Source organism: Rana temporaria, chromosome 8 (genome assembly GCF_905171775.1).
Source record: "Rana temporaria chromosome 8, aRanTem1.1, whole genome shotgun sequence".
Classification (NCBI taxonomy): domain Eukaryota; kingdom Metazoa; phylum Chordata; class Amphibia; order Anura; family Ranidae; genus Rana; species Rana temporaria.
The window spans coordinates 90,634,588-90,658,201 of NC_053496.1; the positions used below are offsets into that span (position 1 = coordinate 90,634,588).

At 42.1% G+C, this 23,614-nt stretch overlaps 1 protein-coding gene across 2 annotated transcripts in view; it reads left to right on the forward strand.

The window, feature by feature from the left end:
• Window positions 1-23,614, forward strand: part of ANXA7 (annexin A7) — a 68,583-nt gene that overhangs the window by 20,475 nt on the left and 24,494 nt on the right. For both annotated transcript variants that reach the window (XM_040362246.1, XM_040362247.1), the window contains exons 2-5: window positions 10,765-10,819; window positions 15,724-15,895; window positions 17,515-17,880; window positions 21,227-21,267. In XM_040362246.1, the coding sequence (XP_040218180.1) occupies window positions 10,766-10,819; window positions 15,724-15,895; window positions 17,515-17,880; window positions 21,227-21,267 (633 nt within the window). In that variant the 5' untranslated portion in view covers window position 10,765. The remainder of the gene's footprint in view (window positions 1-10,764; window positions 10,820-15,723; window positions 15,896-17,514; window positions 17,881-21,226; window positions 21,268-23,614) is intronic.

The following is a 23,614-nucleotide window of genomic DNA, read 5'->3' on the forward strand; positions in this document are numbered from 1 at the left end:
GGGAAAAGAGGAAAAAAAAACATCATTGGGTGAACTCCCGCTTTAACAACTTTTTTCAATCGAATGTTTATGAAAGTTTATTAAAGTGGTAGTAATTGGTGGTTTATGAAAGTGGTAGTAAAACGCTGCATGTTTGGTTTGCCGGTTATAAAAACAATAAAAACGTCAATGTGCTAATATGCATGGCATACTAGCACATTATGTGAAACTTACCTTGGAACAAAGCCTTCCAGCGGCGAGCTGTCACCGCTGAAGGCGCTTCTATCTTCACCCGGTCTTGCTTCCGATTTGTGGACTCTGGCTGTGTGAGTGGTTGTGTCGTAGCTGCAATGATGTCACTCCAGCGCATGTGACCCGACATTTAAGGCACAGAAGGGTGGCCGTTCCTTCAGAGTGCATGCGCTGTTGATGTCACCGGCTGCATCTACAGTAGGGCTACTTTCACACCGGGGTGCTGTTTTAGTGGCGCTTTACTGTCATTTTAGCTGCGATTTTCGACTGCTAGCCGTCTGAAAGTACTCTGGCTTTCAGACTGGGACTGCAGAAGAGGCAGTTTACAGGCGCTATTTGTAGTTCAATAAATGCCTGTAAAACTCCTTAGTGTGAAGGTGGCCTTAACATCTCCTAAATAGTGCACATGTAGGAGATATTTACAGTACCTATAGGTAATCCTTCAATGCTTACCTATAGGTAAAAATTATGGATTTGAGTTTACCCCTACTTCGAGCATTTTTCCACCAATTAAAGCGGTGGTTCACCCTCAGTGACACGATTTTACCATCGAGACAGGCATTGTAGTGCGAGCTACAGTATGCCTGTCCCGATTTTTTTACACCCCGTACTCACTGTGTACTCGTACATTATAGATTTCGGCTCCCGCGGGGAATGGGCGTGCCTATGGAGAGGGAGGATGATTGACGGCCGGCCCTGGCACGTCACTCTCCCCGAAGACAGCCGGAGTAGGTCTCGGCTCTTCACGGCGCCTGCGCACAGGCGCCGTGAAGAGCCAAGCCTATTTCGGCTATTTCCGGAGAAGCATGACGCGCCAGAGCCGGCCGTCAATCATCCTCCGTCTCCATAGGCACGCCCATTCCCCGAGGGGAGTCGGTATCTTCGATGTACGAGTACACGGTGAGTACGGGGATAAAAAAATCGGGACAGGCATACTGTAGCTCGCGCTACAATGCCTGATTTTATGGTAGAAGAAACATTTTTTTTTTTTTTTTGGGTTTATAGGGTGAACCCCCGCTTTAAGCATACAATAAAACAATGTAATAATTAGAACACTTTTTGTTCCTCATACAAGACCGTAATATCAACAAAGTGCAATAACATAATTTCGGGTATATCGAATATCATTCTACAGGGTATATACCATAATAAGAGTTTGAAAATGGCAAAAAACTTGGGAGACATAATTTTTCTACACATGACATGTCAACTGTACATGGTAGTCTTGGCAAACTAAAGAAAGTGGATAAAGCTAGTGCAGTGGAAGCCAACTAGGGGGACCATTTTTTTGGAATATATTTGGACAACCCCTATTTTAAGTTAACTTGTCTCTTAGATGGTATAAACAACATTGCGCCATTGTAAAAGGGGGGGAAAAAAGGTACACTGCCATTGTGAATAACTTGTGTGCAAAAAAATCTCTTGCATCTGTAATAATGTGGACATTGGAGGTACCACATTTTCAGGGATGATGCTAAAAAGAGAAACTTTAGGATCAAAAAGTAACTAAACTGAACACAAGTTGGAAAATGGTAGACCAGTATCGAAATATATTGGGGCACCTCTATTGCATATGAATTCATGTACCATTTATTCCTGGGGCAACAGGGTATTGAAGTTGTAAAGCATGGCACAATTGTAAAAATTTAAAGAATGATCTGTTGGATAAATGATGTTCTACAATGGAAGTGAAAGATATTAATTAATTTTTATCATTGATGGGCAGATAAAATGGCTGCTCTTTTCCAATAATCAAACCCCTCCAGTTTATTTAGTTCCAGAGCTGCTGAGTGTGTGAAACTGACATGTAACTGAATGCAGAGAGAGGAGCTGTCATAATTGAGCGTTGATGTTGGGGGTGGGCAGGACCCAGCAGCTATCAAACACCAGCCAATGTGATGGTATCTGGACGGGCTGCTACGTGTATGTGGCCCCACCCCCTTTCTTAAGCGGCCCAATCATTGGATGGTGTTTGATAGCTGCTGGGTCTCGCTCACCGCTGAATTTTGACAGCTAGTCTCTCTCTGCATTCAGTTAATGTCAGTTTCACACACTGTTACACTATCGGCTCAGTGTGTCACCCGCCAGTGCCAATCGGTGATAATCGGTACCACCTGCCAGTGCCACCTGTACTGAGGACATCAAGTGGGAGTGGGTGAGTTTATGAGATGAAGGAAAAAAATAAATAAATATATTGGCCGCAAAACATCTGCATCATGTATTGGCCATCAACCACCCTAATTTCTAAATATCGGCCATAGAAAAATCCATATCAGTCGAACTCTAGTACTGAGTCATATATTTCCTAGATAAATAGAAAAATTCTGACCATTTTTAGGCCCCTTTCACACTGGGGTGGGAGGTGCGGTGGCGGTATAGCGCTGCTAAAAATAGCGGGGCTATACAGTTGGAATTGCAGCGGGATTCGGCCGCTAGTGGTGCGGTATTAACACCACTAGCGGCCGAAAAAGGCGCATTGCGGGCGGTATTACCGCGGTTTCCCAAAGATGCTGCTTGCCAGCGCATTATTTCTGTGTAAAAGCCCTCGGGCTTTCACATTGAGATTGCTGGGCAGGAGTTTTTCAGGCGGTATTTAGGCGCTATTTTTAGCGCTAAACCGCCTGAAAAACTCCTCGTGTGAAAGGGGTTTTGGGGTCGATGGGCAAGCTTTTGTAAAAGGCACTCTATTTCTGGCTTGCTGCAGGAGCAGCAACAAGCAGAAGTTGCAGGGAAAATTATAGATTTGCACAGTTCTCCTTGTGGTTCTCCATTTCCCCTTGACCTCTTTCACAATATCCATATCTTGCTAGGCCCTTTAAACCCTTTCTCTGCCATGGACAAACAGTAAATCGACCTCATTGTGTGTAAACGCCCCTGTTGCTGTCAAAATATGATGTACTACAGGGGCAGGCAACCTGGGGCCCTCCAGCTGTTGTGGAACTACATTTCTCATGAGGCATTGCAAGGCTGTATGTTACAGTTACTCCCAGAGGCATGATGGGACATGCAGTTCTGCAACAGCTGGGGGGGCCAGGTTGCCTACCCCTGATATACTAGAACTGGGAGTGCAAAATCTGTGCATGGTAGCCAATCGTCTAACTTCAGCTTGTTCAAATAAACTGAGGGAAAAAAAAACTTTGGTTTCTATGCAGAGCTGCACCAGATTTTGCACTTTTGTTTTAGTAAATCAACCCGTTTGCGTGTATTTGGAAAGCGGCTATCAGATGTAAGCTGTCCAACTGCTTTCAAGTACCTTGGTACTTTAGTGTATTTTACTGAAACGTTGTGCTTGGTAAGCTGTTGTGCTAATATCGTAAGACATTGGCTCTACCCCCATTTTATTCTCCAGGGTGCCTGCTTTCAGAAAATGTTTTGGGGTTTTTAAGTTTTCTTGAGGCCTACAATGGTTTATTTTAAATGTGTGCAGAAAATCAAAAAATGTAGAAATGGATTGACAGTGAAGTGTTTAACAGAAGACTAAATGGTTTTCTGCTTCACTCCATGTGGAGCCATGAATATCTCTATATTCGCAAGAGGAGAACCAGCAATGATTAGGAGTAAAGCGAAGAGGGGTTGGGCTTAGAGCCTGTCATCACTCTTCAGTTGGCACACTTGTGGCAGATAACAGCAGCCATATAGCATCGCCATCCTTTTCAAGGGCCATCTGCATTGCAAGGCAATCCCTGCTCAGGTTGAGCATATATTCTGTTTGTTGGAGCTTGCAGAGGAATGTCACACCTGTAGTCCCACCGAATAACACACTGGGGGTCCCTACTGCGCGAGTCAAGCTGCACGTTCTCATTGGTCCCTGCTATTGTTCTGTGACCTGTGTGTCTCCCAGAAGACAGCGGGGGGTGGTGGGCGGGTGATGGTTTGCAGACATTGGGTAAATCGCCGGAAGTGGGAGCAAATACCTGGACTTGATAGGTATCCGCCCCTCTCTCTCCCGGAAGGGGGGGGGGGAATCTGAACAGCGGAAGCTCCATTTCTGGGTGGAACTCTGTTTTTAAGGTCTGTACACGTTCAGCTTCAGTTCCTTTACCCCTCAAAAAATTAAATAAAGTAAAAGCCTGAATCCCAAAGAAGCTGTAGCTCTAAATTTTAGGAACAAACTCTGCCTTCTGTCACCACAGTTAAACATGTGCTTGTTTTGAAAATGTGCCAGTTACCAACTTGCCCAAGATCTGAGGTGCAGGAGCTGCCTGGTATTCACAAGTGCGTCACAGAAGGAGTAGCCTTTGTGGCTGATGCATTACCCTCCCTGCACATATACAAGGGACGTGTATACTTTCAAGGTGGGGAATGCCTTGGCTGCCTATGGTTGGCTTTGTGCAGTGACCGCTTATTTGTGGATTAGCTCAGTTGGGTTCGGATTAGGAGCCAAGTGTGGCTGCACAAGGGCTGTGGTTTGTGGTTGTGTAGGGTATCCTCGGATTTCATTATGAATATCTGGTGACCTTACTGAATACAGACTTTTTTTTTTATGGCAGGATCTCAAGGTATTCTTTTTAAATCTAAAGATTTAAACCATGGGTCTTCAAACTATGGCCCTCAACCTCCCATCATCAGAAATGACGAACTACCTTCTAATTCAATCCTCCTACACTGCTTGTCTCACTTTCCACCCATTCTACCAACACACTATTTGAAAGGATCTGCCTAACTTCTTCCAGAGACAAAGGGATGATTTCCCGTTTATACCACTACCTCAATAACCTCAATCTACAGGAGAAATCTAACCCGATGCTTCATTGGGAGGAAGATCTTGGTTGTTCCTTCCTGACAGATACATGGAACTCTGTCTGAGAACCTCCGCAAGTGTAATAAAGCTATCTCTTTTAGAGAGACCCCAATGAAGCTTTTTTCCAGATGGTACCTCACACCCTCCAAGATTCATTTCTTCTGTCCCTCAGTATCTCCTAACTGCTTCAGAGGTTGTTTAGTGCAGGGTACATTATTACACACATTTTGGAGCTTCCCTCTTCTGGACCAAATCTGGAGTGCAGCGACAACCAGATTTGAGAGATCCTCAGGACATAAAATCACTATCACCCCCCAAATATGCATCTTATATGCCAAAATCCCAGATGTCCCTACCTCCTGCACCAGACTGTTCCATTCCCTGTGTAGTTCCATCCAATGGATGATAGCACTTAATTGGAGATCCAGTAATGTCCTTTGGTCGCAGGTATTAGAGAGAATGGAAGTACTTAAACTTTCTGAAAGAGTCCATCATACCCTTAATGATAGCCTACACATATGACGTTAGATCAATTAGGTCAAACTGGAACATCTCGCAATAGAGACATTTCCATTCTTGCAGAATATCTATAATCCGCTGTTTTTTTTTTTTCTCGTTTTTTTTTCTACTTATATGCAATGTTATTCTTTACCAGGTTGTATGATTCATTCTGTAGTACTCCGTAGACTTTTGTATTGATCCCTATGCCATTCTCTGTATGCAATTAATCTTTTATACTTTCAATAAACTTTTGTAAACAACAAACTATGGCCCTCCAGTTGTTGAGGAACTACAATTCCCGTCATGTCTGTGAATGTCAGAGTTTTACAATGCCTAATGGGATGTGTAGTTCTGCAACAGCTGGAGGGCCGTAGTTTGAGGATCCCTAATTTAAACCATGGAATTTTACTTTTTTGCAAGTTATAACTTATGAGATTTTTGTGATCGGGTTTAAATTTTAAGCAAATTCATACAAAATGACATAGAATTATGGCGTTAACCATGCACATTTCATAATGTTCTAATGGTACATGTCTCTTTATTACACTAGTATTTATAATGCTTGTTGAAATGAATCCACGTTTTCTTAGCTTGGAAGGTATCCTTCCTTGATTGCTCTATAAGTGTACTGAAACGCTGACAATTTAGAGAAAAATGCTGCATTGCTTGGCAAAACGACACGTCTCCACAAGAGTGCGAATTGTAGAATTGCTCTAAGATGGACATGCTGGTATCCGCCTGTCTTAATGATTCTACCTTATAAAAGGAACGTTAAAGGAAAATTAAGATAATTGCTTTGAAAACCAAATGACATCCATTCGCACGCAGCTTTTTTTCTAGCAAAAAGTTAAAGCAGGGTTTCCATTCTGTTTTTGAATTTTTATAAAATGGGACCTTTTATCTTTCTTTAAATCACCGCATACTACGTCTTTAAGTTCCGCCGACTTATATTCAATAAATACCTTATATTTATTTCTCCTGAGCCTTCCCGTGATTTCCCATTTTGCTTGTGGGCAAAGTGAAACCCACAAGCTGTTGCTTCCTGGATTAGTTGGGATGACGAAAGACCCGTCCCGATCTTGCGCAATACTGCTACAGCGCGGCGCCGTCTATGAGTTGGGTTGCCATCGCAAAGAGCGTCGGCTGCGGAAGTGTACGCCGTTGTGATGGCAACAGAGCAACAACAAGAAGGGAACGATGTGATGTAGATACAGGGAACGATGTGTTAAACAGCAGCGCAATCTTTCTCCTCAGCGTGCTCTTCTAAATCAGGGTGTGTGCCGACGAGGCTAACAACTGTCTATGACAGGTTTGTGAAGGAGTCCCAAATGCTGTATATGCTGGGCACGATGGAGTGAAGGAAATGCAGTCTGTTCGCTCCTTCTCCGGGTGAATGCTGTAAGAACTCACGGTGTGATCAGACAAAATAAACACAGGGCTATGCCAGGTTTGGAAATGGCGCCGAGATCACTTCCTGCTAGGCAATAACGAGATTCTCATACAGGGGAGGCACAGGGGAGGTGCACGGCTGAATGACTCCACATTTCCCAGGAGCATTAGCGCTGTTAGGAGCCGAGGTAGCTGACGTCAAGATCCTAGGTGGACAGGAAGGCAGATTTCGTGGTTCCGCATAGCAACAGGCAAAATGTTTAATTTTTTTATTTATTTTTATTTTTTAGGTGTAATCTACAATTTAAAGCAAAATTATTTTTTTGATGGAACCTCCACTTTAGGTTTCTTCCTCTCATCGCTGGCATTGCATTCCAGGGGGAGTAGGGAACACCCTCAATCTCATGCCCTACTTGTTTGATTGGCTCACTGCTTTTACCAGATATATGCACACAATTTGTGGTAAAATGGTACCTTCCCTAGTGCCTTATTTTGATACAGTGAATGGAATTGCACACTTACAGGAATGCAGAGATGATGGTTTTCATTTTGTAATATTGGTATGAAATTCATGATTACAATAATAATTTCCAGGTATGGATATTTTGGACATGGTTACGTTAGTCCAGCCTTGGAACAATGTGGCTATTTATAATGCCATACCTGGTAGATGCCCCTGGAAGTTGGAAATACCCGGCTACTCCAGTGATGATGGCTACTTGATTCCAGGTCTCATGCTGAGCTGCTGCTGCATTCTGAACACAGGAGGTTGGTTGCTCTGCATTGGTGCCATTCAGAGAATGCTTTGGGTTTTCTAAATCCATGCAAAGCGCTCTCTGATGAGGTGGAAAGCACCGCTCCCCTTTTTTCCTTAAATGGTTCCAAGTACTCTCCCTTTCCGATGCATTTTTTCAAGAGTTGGTCCTACTCCTCCCCAGTTTTACCCTCCAGTGTCTTGTTATAAGACTCTAGCTACCCTTTTTTTTAAAGATGCCCTGTCTTTTTAACCACTTCCCTACTGCCATATTGTTTAAAAATAAAAAGTGGGAAGATGAATGTGTATTTCTACAGTTTCATTTTGTAAACACACTAGCAGCTGGTACACCTATTAATGGCTGTGATCTCTGCCGTCATCGGACAGCTCAGATCTCAGTCACAATATGCAGTTCCTCAAACCAGTTCTGGGCCTGTTTAGTCTCGGAGGCATTCCACTCATAAGATATCTGGACAATCTGCTGCTCTGGGAGCAGACCTTTCTGAGAATGGACTCCCAATATGTCAATAACTCTGCAAACCTTGGAAGAATTCTGATAGACCCTGAATATCGAGAAGTCCTCTCTGAATCTGTGAAATTGTTTGGAGTACTTGGCAGTTCTCCCAAACAATACAGTCAGGTTTGGCAACTCCAATCCTGAATTCGGTCTTCCCTGTGGCGCTGCATGCGTGTGCTAGGACTGACGGTAACGACCTTTTGGAGCAGTTCATTTGCTCAATTCCACTCCAGAACTTATCGACAAAACATTGTTATGCAGCAAGACAATTCGTCTTTCTTTGCACAAAATGATCTGGTTATGTCCAACAAAGCTGTCACTGCTGTGGTAGCTTCTGTCCCTGGCATTGTCAGAAAGCTATTTTTTTTTCGTGTTTGTGTACATGTGTTATCTGCCTAAAATCCAAATTCATGCGCTACTAACAATACGATCCATTATGGAAAATTGTGCTGTTCAATATAAATATTGATATGTAAATATGTATGTATAGAAATCTATTGCAGTGAACCACAAAAAATAATAATAAATAAATTGATATACATTTCAAAATAAATTCCAAAAATATGTGCAAAAATCACTTTCTAATGGTGATCACGTTTGTTTGCAAAGAAGACAGTCGCAATCCTACTGGGCAAATGCTCACCTTTTTGTAGGGTGACCCTTACTACAAAGCTCAACTTGGCATATGTACCAGGACGCAGAGACAACCAAGAGTAAGGAAACAAATGTCTTCAACCAGATTCAGCCTGTATATGTAGCCCAGATTATTCAATTGTGAGACTACAAAGCCCAATTCAACTTCTGCCTCAGTCAGGCAATGGCTATGTATGGAAAAAACACCTTTCGAGATCTTCAAAGCAGTGATGTCTGGAAGGAGAAAGCTTAATGCTGCAGTAGTAAAGTCGAAGTTGTCCTGCTCACAGTATGTATATTCAGTGTTTGGAGACGTGGGTCGAGTTACAGCTTTCCTGGACTAAATGCACACACCGTGAGCAGGAGGGCTTTCACTTTACTACTGAGGCATAACAAGACCGAGAGGTGCTTTTAATAATGTGTTTTTATTGAGCAATATCTATCTTTGAACCTGAAGGTTGCATATCATCCATGGACACTTGACTGATTGAGGCAGATGTGGAGCTGGGCTTTGTAGTTCCACAGATTAATAATCTGGGCTGCATATATGGGATGGATCTAGTCATAGACATTTGTTTTCTTACTTTTGGTCCTGTTGCTTGACACATGCTTATTTGAGCTTTGTAGTGAAGGTCAACCCAGAAGGTTGAGTGTTAGCCTTTTGGGGTTGGCGAAGGTCTTTTTTTTCTTTGAGAACACAATTGATCACATTGAGGAGTGATTTTTGGAATTTATTTTGGACTTTGCTATGCATAGCAATTTATTTTTATTCACGGTCATAGATTTGTATTTAATACACTAGGGATGAGCCGAACACACCCCCCCTCCAGTTCGGTTTGCAACAGAACATGCGAACAGGCATTCGTTCGAACACCGTTAAAGTCTATGGGACACGAACATGAAAAATTTAAAGTGCTAATTTTAAAGGTTAATATGTAAGTTATCGTCATAAAAAGTGTTTGGGGACCTGGGTCCTGCCCCAGGGGACATGGCGTGTTTGTTTTTTTGTTTTTTTTTAAATAAAGGACTTGTCCCAAGCCGTCTGTTGTTTTTAACATTTTCACACTTTTTTTGTGAAATGATAGGGGTACAATGTACCCCTTACCAAGTCACATAGGAGGGGCTGGGATCTGGGGGTCCCCTTTGTTAAAGGGGGCTTCCAGATTCTGATAAGCCCCACACCCCCACAACCCCCGGGAAAGGGCTGTGGGGATGAGGCCCTTGTCCCCATGTTGAGGGCATGTGGTCTGGTACGGTTCAGGGAGGGAGGGGTGCTCCCTCGCTCCCCTTGTTTCCCGCGGCCAGCCAGTTTGCATGCTCAGATAAGGGTCCGGTATAGATTTTTGGGGGGAACCCCAAGCCATTTTTTTTAAATTTGGCGCAGGGTTCCCCATAATATCCATACCAGACCTGAAGGGCCTGGTAATGGAATTTTAGGGGGACCCCCACGCATTTTTTTTTTTTTTCAATAACTTCGATCTTTATTGCCGTGACCCAAACATTTATTATAGCCGCGAGGAGTTTTAAATTACTTTTTTTTTTTTTAGAGATTTCATTTTGTGCTATAAACACGGGAAACATGCTTCACTTTTATTTTACTTTAAGCATTATTAAAATCTCTGCTCCTGAAAAAAATTCATATTTTTTTAAAACTTTTTTTGCATTGATACATGTCCCCTGGGGCAGGACCCAGGTCCCCAAACTCTTTTTTTATGACAATAACTTGCATATTAACCTTTTAAAATTAGCACTTTGGATTTCTCCCATTTATAATTCCGTCTTTAATTTAGCTTAGAAAAGGCTGAAGGTGTCTCTTGGCTGTAACACACACTTTTGGTGCACAGAAAATGCCAGATAAACATGTTGTGTGATGTTAGTATTTTGCTTTATAAATACTGTAGTTCAATGAAACTGTTTGATCGCAATTGAACTTACTGATATTTAGTTTCTCCATGTACAAATGTGTGTTTTTTTTTTCCCCCCACCTTTATTCTACAGAATGGCATACCCATATCAGCAGCAATCAGGGTTCCCTGGATACCCCGGCTATCCAGTAAGTATTTTTCAATATGTGTTTGCTATTACTTCTCATGCTGTAAATTGCATAATTATTACTAACACTTTACAGTTATTGCATCACTTGAAATGTCAACATAAACGGCACCTCTGCCTTCTGACATGTAACTAGCATTCAAGTGTACTGTAACATTTCTACTATTGACAACAGAATGGAGGGGTTCTTAACCACTTTACCACCGTGCCAATTTTGGCACTTCTCTCCATGTAAAAATCAAAATTTTTTTGCTAGAAAATTAATCAGAACCCCCCCCAAACATTATATATATAGTTCTCCCACTTGGAAATCATGGAGGGGTCTGAAATTGTTATTGTAGGTGCATGTTCACTGTGAGAGACATAATCCAAAAAAAAAATCCAGAAATCACAATGTATGATTTTTTTAACTATTTATTTGTATGATACAGCTGCAAATAAGTATTTGAACACCTGAGAAAATCAATGTTAATATTTGGTACAGTAGCCTTTGTTTGCAATTACAGAGGTCAAACGTTTCTTGTAGTTTTTCACCAGGTTTGCACACACTGGTGGAGGGATTTTGGCCCACTCCTCCACACAGATCTTCTCTAGATCAGTCGGGTTTCTGGGCTGTCGCTGAGAAACACGGAGTTTGAGCTCCCTCCAAAGATTCTCTATTGGGTTTAGGTCTGGAGACTGGCTAGGCCACGCCAGAACCTTGATATGCTTCTTACAGAGCCACTCCTTGGTTATCCTAGCTGTGTGCTTCGGGTCATTGTCATGTTGGAAGACCCAGCCTCGACCCATCTTCAAAGCTCTAACTGAGGGAAGGAGGTTGTTGCCCAAAATCTTGCAATACATGGCCCCGGTCATCCTCTCCTTAATACAGTGCAGTCGCCCTGTCCCATGTGCAGAAAAACACCCCCAAAGCATGCTACCACCCCCATGCTTCACAGTAGGGATGGTGTTCTTGGGATGGTACTCATCATTCTTCTTCCTCCAAAAACGGTTAGTGGAATTATGACCAAAAAGTTCTATTTTGGTCTCATCTGACTACATGACTTTCTCCCATGACTCCTCTGGATCATCCAAATGGTCATTGGCAAACTTAAGACGGGCCTTGACATGTGCTGGTTTAAGCAGGGGAACCTTCCGTGCCATGCATGATTTCAAACCATGATGTCTTAGTGTATTACCAACAGTAACCTTGGAAACGGTGGTCCCAGCTCTTTTCAGGTCATTGACCAGCTCCTTCCCGTGTAGTCCTGGGCTGATTTCTCACCTTTCTTAGGATCATTGAGACCCCACGAGGTGAGATTTTGCATGGAGCCCCAGTCTGAGGGAGATTGACAGTCATGTTTAGCTTCTTCCATTTTCTAATGATTGCTCCAACAGTGGACCTTTTTTCACCAAGCTGCTTGGCAATTTCCCCGTAGCCCTTTCCAGCCTTGTGGAGGTGTACAATTTTGTCTCTAGTGTCTTTGGACAGCTCTTTGGTCTTGGCCATGTTAGTAGTTGGATTCTTACTGATTGTATGGGGTGGACAGGTGTCTTTATGCAGCTAATGACCTCAAACAGGTGCATCTAATTTAGGATAATAAATGGAGTGGAGGTGGACATTTTAAAGGCAGACTAACAGGTCTTTGAGGGTCAGAATTCTAGCTGATAGACAGGTGTTCAAATACTTATTTGCAGCTGTATCATACAAATAAATAGTTAAAAAATCATAAATTGTGATTTCTGGAATTTTTTTTTTTTTTATTATGTCTCTCACAGTGGACATGCACCTACGATGACAATTTCAGACCCCTCCATGATTTCCAAGTGGGAGAACTTGCAAAATAGCAGGGTGTTCAAATACTTATTTTCCTCACTGTATATATATATATATATATATATTATAATATAATTAGCAGACACCCTAGGGAATAAAATGGCGGTCATTGCAACTTTTTTTTCTCGCACGGTATTTGCGCAATAATTTTTCAAACGGTTTCATGAATTAAAAAATAACAATACAGTAAAGTTAGCCCAATTTTTTTGTATAATGTGAAAGATGTTAAGCCGAGTAAATAGATACCTAACATGACACGCTTTAAAATTGCGCACACTCATGGAATGGCGCCAAACTTCGGTACTTAAAAATCTCCTCCATAGGTGACGCTTTAACATTTTTTACAGGTTACTATTTTCGAGTTACAGAGGAGGTCTAGTGCTAGAATTGTTGCTCTCGCTCTAACGTACGCAAAGAAGCCTCACATGTGGGGTTTGAACGGCGTTTACATATGTGGGCAGGACCTGCATGCGTGTTCGCTTCTGCGCGCGAGATAATGGGGACAGGGGCGTTTTTATTTTTATTTTACTTAATTCTTTATTTTTACACTTTTTTTTTGATCACTTTTATTCCTATTACAAGGAATGTAAACATCCCTTGTAATAGGAATCGGTGTGACAGGTCCTCTTTATGGAGAGCCCGGAGAGCGAATCGGTCACCAGTCATCTCTATGACCATCAGAGTCCCGGGCGCAACGTTATGACGTCACGCCCGGTACCCGAAGGTAAACAAAGCCGCAATCGCAAGCCGTCAATAAGACCCCACATCTCTCCTCCAGGCTTACAAGCATGAAATCGGTGAAAAAAAATCACTGATCACATGCCGACAGCCGCGATTGCGGCTTTGTTTACTTTCGGGTACCGGGCGTGACGTCATAACGTTGCGCCCGGGACTCTGATGGTCATAGAGATGACTGGTGACCATCTGGTCACCAGTCATCTCTATGCTTTCAAGCACCGCTGACCGATTCGCTCTCCGGGCCCCCGATGGCACGGGAGAGCCCGGAGAAGCACCGGATGGTGGCGGGAGTCCCCTCCCGCTACCTATAAGAACGATCAAGCGGTGGGACCACCGATTTGATCATTCTTATCGTGAACAGAATCGGCGGCTGAAGACGGTGATATCTGAATGATGCCTGTAGCTGCCGGCATCATTCAGATATCACCGCACAAAGCCGAGGACGTCCTCGGTCGGCAAGAGGTTAAACTTATGAGTGTATTCTTAATACTTATTATAAATGTTTGGAGAAAATAGTCTAAGGCCCCTTTCACATATGTCTGTTTTGACTGACTTTGCTTGCTCAGAAGGGATCGCTCCGTTGATCTCTACTAAGCTGGCAGATGACTGGTCCATTTCTGCTCACTGTGCAGGGACCTTCCAGAGCCTTGCTCTCCTCGGTCCGTTTTTCATCCGTCTGCATTTAGTGGATCAGAGCAGATCGAATGTCAGCGGACATGTCACCGCTGACATCTGTCGCTCCATAGAGGTGCATGGAGTGTCTGTTCAGGTCCACCTGAAAAACTGACAGTAACTGTATACAAAACAATAAGAAAAAGTCAAGAATCTAGTCTCGTGGGTGAGCATGATTAAATTAAACAACTGGCAGTTTGTTGATAGCTTTGGAAATAGTGATAAGAGGCACTATATGAAATGCTCATCCCTGATCATACACCCGCAGCTTTTCTCAATGTTACTGTTTGTTGCCACGGCCCTGCAGACTACAATTTCAAGAGCGCTTGGCATAAAGACATATGTGATGGTTCTTAGGAGTAATTTCAGTGGGTGGGTACCCTGGGAAAAACAAGACAGAGGCATGCCAATTGGAATGTAACAGAAGAAACTGGCAAGGCATCTCTGCTGGGAACTCCCAAACAAGTCAGTGTTGCTTAGAAAAAACGACTTGAGAGTGGGATACCAACTTGTCACCCAGTGCTTGGGAAGTCTGCAGCGGGGATCAGTTGCCATTACTGAAAAGTGGTTGTCTTATGCCTGGCGTAGAAACATTATTCATTGCATCCAGACACTTTATTTCACCTAAAACCGCTTGTTGCATATACATTTTTACTTTCAATTTCACAACTGAGAGCTCAGATTTAACTTCTGAAATTCTTTTACTTTTAAGTGGAATTAAATCTACAATTTACATTTGTGTGTGCAGGCAGCTCTTTAGTGCAGAAGAGACTTGCTATGACACACATACGTGCCTGCTTGCAGTCTGCTATTGAATGTACATGCGCAGTTTAGCATGCATTCCTGGCACGCTGCACTGTGCCGGAATGATGGGACTCCCATACTTGTGTGCAGGGTCACCTAGGGAGAAGATGACAGTTGCCTGTGAGGGATGTAACTGTCATCACTGGCAGGTGGAGGTGTGTAGCTTGCAAACTTTGGTTCCACTTGAAAATTACCCAGCCAATCATTTTTATAGGCCTAAGTTTTAAGTGTCTACCGATCAGTAGTCTTTTTACTCCTAGCAACCAATGCATCTAACCTGTGATTAAGTCCTTTAAGTGATTAAAAGTGAAATGGACTGTATAAGGTGCATAACTGGCAAACTGCCCCTATGTAATGGTGGCATGATAAAAGCAGCCATTTTCTGAGTAAATTGGTGAAAAAACTTGGCCTCAGAACCACTAAATTATCCCATCGCAGTATAATTTTCAAAAGTTGCAGATTCCTAAAGCCCCTGTTCTGTGATCTGCTGTCATGGAAGTACAGTGTGCCTTTTATGGTTCCATTCCAACTGTTGGAGCCATCTGCATGTCAGAATTGTCTTATGGATGTCTAATGTGAAACTTGCGAAAGGCTACAGATGTATGTTCTCAGAACTTGTCCAACAATGGACACAAGTGGGTCATTTTTGTTCTACAGAATTTGGGCACCAGGTTGTAATTTGTCTACTCGAATAACTTTTTTTTTGTCACTGAACAACCATTTTTGTTGACTTTTTTTTTTTTTTTTTTTTAATGTAACCCAAATAGATCATTCCATGGATAGTTATGTGCTGTAATGTGTTTTCCACTTGTGTCCAACTGATAATTGGCTGTATGATCTAATGTATAATAAGGCTAACATGATCTGTTTTATAGACTGGTGACCCTGCATATGCTCCTGGTGGCCAGCAAGGATTTCCTGGTGGGCAATATCCACCCGTTGGTGGGGGCGCATACCCACCAGCAGCTGGAGGTGGATACCCACAACCTGGAGGATACCCTGCTGCTGGTGGCTATCCTGGTGGGATGCCTTCATATCCTCCCCAAGGTATGTTGGGCAATATCTGTTTTTTTTCCCTCGTTGCAACCTTTACAAAGTATTTCCCTATCTTTTGTATGCAGAGAATTCTCTCTGCTCTCAGCCTCAGGAATCACAATATTCTTCATCAGTGGAATGTCAAGTCTAAACATTGTAACACAATTTTGTCTTTTACATCAGAGGCGCATTGACTTCTGTATGTAAATTAGGAAAGTTTAACCACTTAAACACTAAACCTTTTTCTGACATTAGTTGTTTTCAAATATATATATATATATATATATATATATATATATATATATATATATATATATATATATATATATATATATATATATATATATATATATATATATATATATATATATATATATATATATATATATATATATATATATATATATATATATATATATATATATATATATATATTTTTTTTTTGTGTGTATATATGTATCTATCTCTCTCAATATCCGGGTGCCAGGTCGCAATTGCGACAAGAAATTGAGGCCTCGAAGTTGCGGCCTCAATTACCGGCCGCCGTGATCGCGAGGTGGGGGCGCACGGAGGCACAGGTTCCTGTGTCTCCGTGTGCCTCCGCTGCGCGATCGCGGCTGGTAATTGAGGCCGGGGCCTTGTGAAGTCCCAAGCTCTTCTTTCTGTCAGCTGGTGGTGGCCACTGGCATTACAAGTTAAACAGCAATTTTAATATGTAATTTTTCACTATTTTCACTGCCATCCCCTTCCCTCTAATTAGAACCCCCAAACATTATATATATTTTTTATTCTAACACCCTAGAGAATAAAATGGCGATCGTTGCAATACTTTTTGTCACGCCATATTTGCGCAGCGGTCTTACAAGCGCACTTTTTTAGGAAAAAAATTACACTTTTTTTTTTAATTAAAAAATAAGACAACAGTTAAGTTATCCAAATTTTTTTTAATATTGTGAAAGATAATGTTACGCCGAGTAAATTTATACCCAACATGTCACGCTTAAAAATTGCGTCCGCTCGTGGAATGCCGACAAACTTTTACCCTTTAAAATCTCCATAGGCGACGTTTAAAAAAATCTACAGGTTGCGTGTTTTGAGTTAGAGGAGGTCTAGGGCTAGAATTATTGCGAACGATAGCGGCGATACCTCACATGTGTGGTTCGAATACCGTTTACATATGCGGGCACTACTCGCGTATGTGTTCGCTTCTGCGCGTGAGCTCGTCGGGGCGGGCGCGTTTTCTGGCTCCTAACTTTTTTAGCTGGCTCCTAGATTCCAATCAAATTTGCCAAACCCGGATATAAAATTTCTTTTTAGTAGAGACCCTGGGGAATAAAATGGTGGTTGTTGGAATATTTTATGTCACACTGTATAGCCCTGTTTGACTTGCCTTGGTTTGTGATCTGTTCCCAGTCATTTTAGGTGTTTTTTATTTTATGGTATGAACATTTCCCTCAGTACGTTGGTTGTACCCCATTGTCCCTGTAGTGTCTAGTGCAGGCATTCGTTATTCCTTTGTAAATGTACCTTGACAAAGTGTGCTATTATTTGTGCTCTTTTCCTTTTTTTTTCCTCCATGCATTTTAACCAGATCCACCTACTCTCTCCCTCCCCAATTCCCACACCTTTAGGTCCTGGATATGGAGCGCCAGGTCAAGGAGCAGGATATGGAGCGCCAGGTCAAGGAGCAGGATATGGAGCGCCAGGTCAAGGAGCAGGATATGGAGCGCCAGGTCAAGGAGCAGGATATGGAGCTCCTCCCGGTGCCCCAGGTTATGGACAACCAGGTGGAGCTCCAAGCTATGGTGGACCTGGTTACAGTGCCCAGCCAGGTGGATTTGGAGCTCCAGCAGGAGGACAGTATGGGGCTGGAGGATACGGTGCTCCATCAGGTGGTGCCCCTGCAGCTGGTGGGTATGGTGCACCACCTAGTGGGGCTCCAGGATATGGAGGATACCAGCAGCCTGCTGGTCAGAGCTATGGAGGAGGTGCACCAGGTAAGGGGACTGGTATATTAAAATTTACAGACCATATCAGTAGAAATGTTTGTTTGTACAACCCCCAATTCCAAGAAAGTTGGGATGTTGTGTAAAATCTACATCAAAACAGAATGCAATGATTTGAAAATCTCATAAACCCATATTTTATTCATAATAGAAAACATATCAAATTAAACTGATTATATATGATTATATATATATATATATATATATATATATATATATATATATATATATATATATATATATATATATATATATATATATATATATAATTATAATATATAATTATCTCTCTCAAAATTTCAAGTCCTGAGCCACTAGCCAGGCCTTAAGAGTTACTCGCCGCCAGTTGCCCCAACCAACACCTCCCCTGCCCTACCCCTAAGTCCATCCCTAAAGACGACCTTGTAAATTATCTCATGAAATTACACTGTTAAATATTTTAAGCAGAATTGCGTTCCAAAAATAAATATTAACAACTGTAACATAAAGCATATCAGTACCCATCTTTGCCTTACTGTGCCCGTAAAGGCAGCCTTACTGTGCCCCATCAATGCAGCCTTACTGTGCCCCATCAATGCAGCCTTACAGTTCCCCCATCAGGAATAGGAGAGAGAAGGAGAGGGGTCTAAGAAGAGGGGAGGTAGGGAGAGAGGGTGTAGGAAAGAGAGGGTGTAGGAAGAGGAGGGTAGGTAGGGAGGGGGGGGGTTAGTGAGCATTGCCTCCCCCCAGGAGTTGGAAGAGGATGACAGAAAGCCGGGAGAGGAGTGGAGGAGGCATGGGAGATTTAATTTGAGGCAGCTGATCGCTTCAGCAGGAAACTGTCAGTCCCCCCTAATGGGAACTACAGTTCCCATTAGGCTTCGCCTCCATGCCTGTGAGGGATAAGAGCATCTTCACGCAGGGCTGTAGTCATAGGGAGGGGGTGAGCACATTCTGCTTTCCACCATGCAAAACGGCTCAGATGCTGGTGGAAAGCAAGAAGAGGAGAGACAGGAAATGGCATTTTCAAACCTGGATTACTGTATTTTGGAGGTCAAAAGGAAAAACGAGGTAAGTGATATTTAAATGCTCTAGCTTACAGCAATCAATTGATCTAATAAAAAACAAACCTTTAGTGTTCCTTTAAGAAATAAGGTAATTTAGAGATTGCTGGTAGCAACAAGTCTCAAACAAGGTTGGGACAGGGAAATTTTTAACAGTGTAGCACCCCCTATTTTAACAACACTCCTGTAAATGTCTGGAAACTGAAGAGACCACTTGCTGCAATGTTTGAAAAGGAATATTCTTGCCTGATATAAGATTATAACTGAACAACCGTCCTGGGTCATCTGTCATATTTTTCATTTCAAGATATGCCAAATATTTTCAGTTGAAGAAGGGTGCACAACTGGCCTGCCGTCTTTTGTTAATGAAATATGGGTTTATTTGATTTGCAAATCATTGCATTCTGTTTTGCATGCAGATTTTACACTGCATCTGAAATAAATATTCAGAGGGTGGTTACAGATTTTGTCTATTTGTTGCATATATGTATTAAATTGTCTCTTCCGATAGTTAGCTAGTCTATTAACCACTTAAAGACCGGCGCACGCAGATTTACGTCGACAGAATGGCACGGCTGGGCAAATGGGCGTATATATAAGTCCCCTTTAATTTGCTGGCCGTGTGGTTTTTAAACTTCAATCCAGACCAACCCCATTGCCCGCCCACCTCGGCTCTTTGACTAATCAAAGTATTTATGGGGCAGTCCTCCTTAAATATATTCTATTACTGTCCGTCCTGACATATTGGCCTCTAGGGGCAGCATTGCCCATGTATCATCGCTAGGTGCCTGTTGATCCTTTCATCTTTGTAACATCAACCATCCTGGTAGCTATGGCTCTTTGAAGCTTGCTTGCAGCGTATTGGCACACCAGTCGGCCAGAAGTCAAGCTTTTGTTCAGCCTTGCTAGCTTTCAGATGAAGATTCTGATATGCTACAAAGCTTTGATGTGCAACCCGTTTCATTCCAGACAGCCCGCAAGAATGCGGAGGCTTTGTACATCCATAGTTTATATTTCAAACACCTCTTGTATTATGAAATAAAACATGTTGCCTTCCAACAGCATCCCAAATTTTTGGTGAATTGGTTTTGTAATACCCATCTACTTCCCTTTACTACTCTCACTGCCAGAGCCATATATTTTCGTTCGTTTTTTTTTTTTTTTTTTTCCCCTCACACAATTTTTAAATTGATAATTTTTTTTATTTTTTTTAGGGCTGAGGATTAGTTAAAGCCCCCAAAGAGTATATAGATTTTCTTAATGTAGAGATCCTGGAGGATAAAATGGTGGTAGGTCAGTCTTATATTAAATGTACACTGAGCTGCTCTGCAATTTTAGTGCACACAAATGCACTATTATCCAATTTTATTGAAATTGGCGAGGTAGAGCTGAATAAAAGTACCAAATATGTGAAGGCTTAATGTTGCGAGCGCTCGTGAAACTCTGCCAAACTTTGGTACCCTAAATCACCAATGGTGTATAGTGACAGGTTCTCTTTTATGAGACATCGGAGGTCTATTGGATCCCTGATGTCTCGCTAGAATTCCATTGAAGCTAATGGAGCAGAGATCACACTCCACAAACTTATACCTTGGCCACAGTAGCCAGGGACAGCAAAAAACAGAAATGGCATAACACACATGGCATCCAGGCTCGTATTGGCTAGAAGAGGTTGGAGAACAGACATTTGCTGGTTTGCCACCCACCTAGCCGGCAACACCTGCCATGCAGGTCCTAGGCCAATGGATGGGATAGGGGTGCCTGGGATGAATGGTGGGGGGGGTTGCTTATTCTAGTGGCCCATGGAAGTGACAGTCAGCTTGTGATGTTGGCATGCTACAGCAGCCAGGAATATGCATTAATGTCCCTGCTGCTGCCAGCATTTAACATATGTCAGTGGTAGTAAAAGGGTTGATACGATTGCAATCTCCTTTAGGATTTTTGCAGCGGTTCATGTTTTGTCACTTTGTCACTATCAAAGCATGTGCCGAAGCAGAGAGTAGGTCCTTGCTTACCCATCTGAAGCGATGGAGAAAATTGGTTTATTGCATTGGAAATAGGTCCTCTGAAAAGAACTGGCATCTTCTTGCTGCATGCTGATAAGTAAATGCAGCATTTTCTGTTTAGTTATTAATAGGTGTATTGTAAGCCTCCACTATAGACTAAACTAAATCTCTCTGGGTCTAGTGGTGGATACTGTGTTTTACTAGAAAAGAAAATAAATTTACAGGTTTTCTTTTACGGATAAAACTATGCATTTAATCCAAATCTTTATTACTTTTCATTCATATCAGGTGGATATCCAGCAGGACCTGCACCTGGACAACAGCCTGCAGTAAGTATCTTTTTACTATCCTGTCTCTGCAGAGGAGCATTGCCTTCCTTGGCAGCATTACCTAAACCACGTCACACATTACAATCTGACTACAATTTCCTTTAGATCTTGCATTAATTATATAGTGCAAGGGCCCTGTCTGATTGGATACAGATCGATTAGATAGTTTGATTTAAATTGTTTTGGGTAAACTAAAGTTGATTTTACAAAAATTGTAAATCCAGATAATGTGTGGTGAGCTAAAAGGCTAAATCCCTCCTTTTGGGATCATGCTTCTTATTGCACCCATATTTGGGGTGTAACATTGGGCAGAGACCCACAAATGGAGAAAGTACAAGTCCAATCTTCCATCGAAGCACAGGAATTGGTAGATCTTAAATGGGTTGTAAAGGTTCGTCTTTTATTTTCTAAATTGGTTCCTTTAAGCTAGTGCATTGTTGGTTCACTTACCGTGTTTCTTTCGATTTCCTTTCTGAATTATTTTTTTTCTTTGTTTGAATCTCTTACTTCCTGTTTCTCCTCGGTAAGCTTTCCACCATCATTCGAGCGGTGGAAAGTCATTTAGAACAGCTTACTGAAGTGAGAAATTCGGACAAAGAAAAAAAAAAACATTTAGAAGGGAAATTAAGGAAAGTGTAAGTGAACCAACATTGCACTAGCTTTAAAGTAACCTATTTAGAAAATGAAAAACAAACCTTTACAACCCCCTTTAAACACCCACCTAGTATTTCTGGCTGTGGCCAATCCTGAGTAAGGGCAAATGATTAACCCAGGGTTTGACAAATTTGCTTGGAATCTAGGAGCCAGCTAAAAAAGTTAGGAGCCAGAAAACGCGTGCCGAGCTCGCACGCAGAAGCGAACGCATACGTGAGCAGCGCCCGCATATGTAAACGGTATACAAACCACACATGTGAGGTATCGCCACGATTGGTAGAGCAATAATTCTAGCCCTAGACCTCCTCTAACTCAAAACATGCAACCTGTAGAATTTTTTTTTAAACGTTGCCTATGGAGATTTTAAAGGGTAAAAGTTTGTCGCCGGGTAGAACTCTTGTCAGAGGATGGTTAACAGTGAGTATGCATGCTGTGCCAGGGCAGAAGACATTGCAGTACAACTAAGAAAAAGGACCTTTGAGACTGTAGTATATATAAATGCATTTTAATTCTGACATAGGAGGATTGTAGAAGGCATCCTTGGAATTAACTGTTCAAAGACTTTTAATATATTTTACATTAAATGTCTAATTCTGGTACTGGGGTGGTGATATTTCCCTTTTCCCGGGATCGCGGCGGGCAGGATATTTTAGGCGGGGCCGCGGCTTCGGCCTGGTCCGCGGAGCGCCGGTCCTAAGTTTTTAGGCGAGGCCGCCGCGATCCTTGGGAAAAGGCGCTCTGAGGACTAGGCCGAAGTCGCGGCCTTGCCTAAAACATCCTGCCCGAAGCGATCCTGGGAAAAGGCCACGAGCGGCCTTTTCCCAGAATCGCGGTGAGCTGCGGGCAGGATGTTTTTAGGCGAGGCGGCGGCTTCAGCCTAGTCCTCAGAGCGCCGGTCCTATGGAACAAAAACATTTTTTTGCCCAACTTCCAAGCCAAGACCCCACTATATATATATATATATATATATATATATATATATATATATATATATATATATATATATATATATATATATATATATATATATATATATATCATACATATACACACATCTATAATACTGTACATACACACACAATGTTTGGGGGGTCCCAAGTAATTTCCTAGCAAAAGATAAAAATGTATACTTGCAAACAAAATGTCAGAAAAAGGCCTGGTCCTTAACTGGTTAATCCAGGGCTCGACAAATCCCGGTCGCCAGGTCACCATGGCGACTAGAAAAAGCATCCTGGCAACCGGGATTTGTCGAGCCCTGGATTAACCAGTTAAGGACCAGGCCTTTTTCTGACATTTTGTTTGCAAGTATACATTTTTATCTTTTGCTAGGAAATTACTTGGGACCCCCCAAACATTGTGTGTATGTATATATGTATGTATGTATATATGTGTGTGTATATGTGTGTATGTATGTGTGTATATATATGTGTGTATATATATATATATATATATATATACACATACATGGACCCTATAAAATAAAATGGCAGGCGTTGCAATATTTTAAATCGCACGTTTTGTGATGTCTGGGAGATCTCTAGGGATTACAATGGGATGAGATGTCTGTGGATATTACAGTGGGGGATATGTCTGTGGATATTACAGTGGGGACTATATATGGTGGTGGTCCGAAAAATGTATGTGCGTTATAATTAATCGAAATTGGTTGATTAAAAAAAATAGATTAATCTAA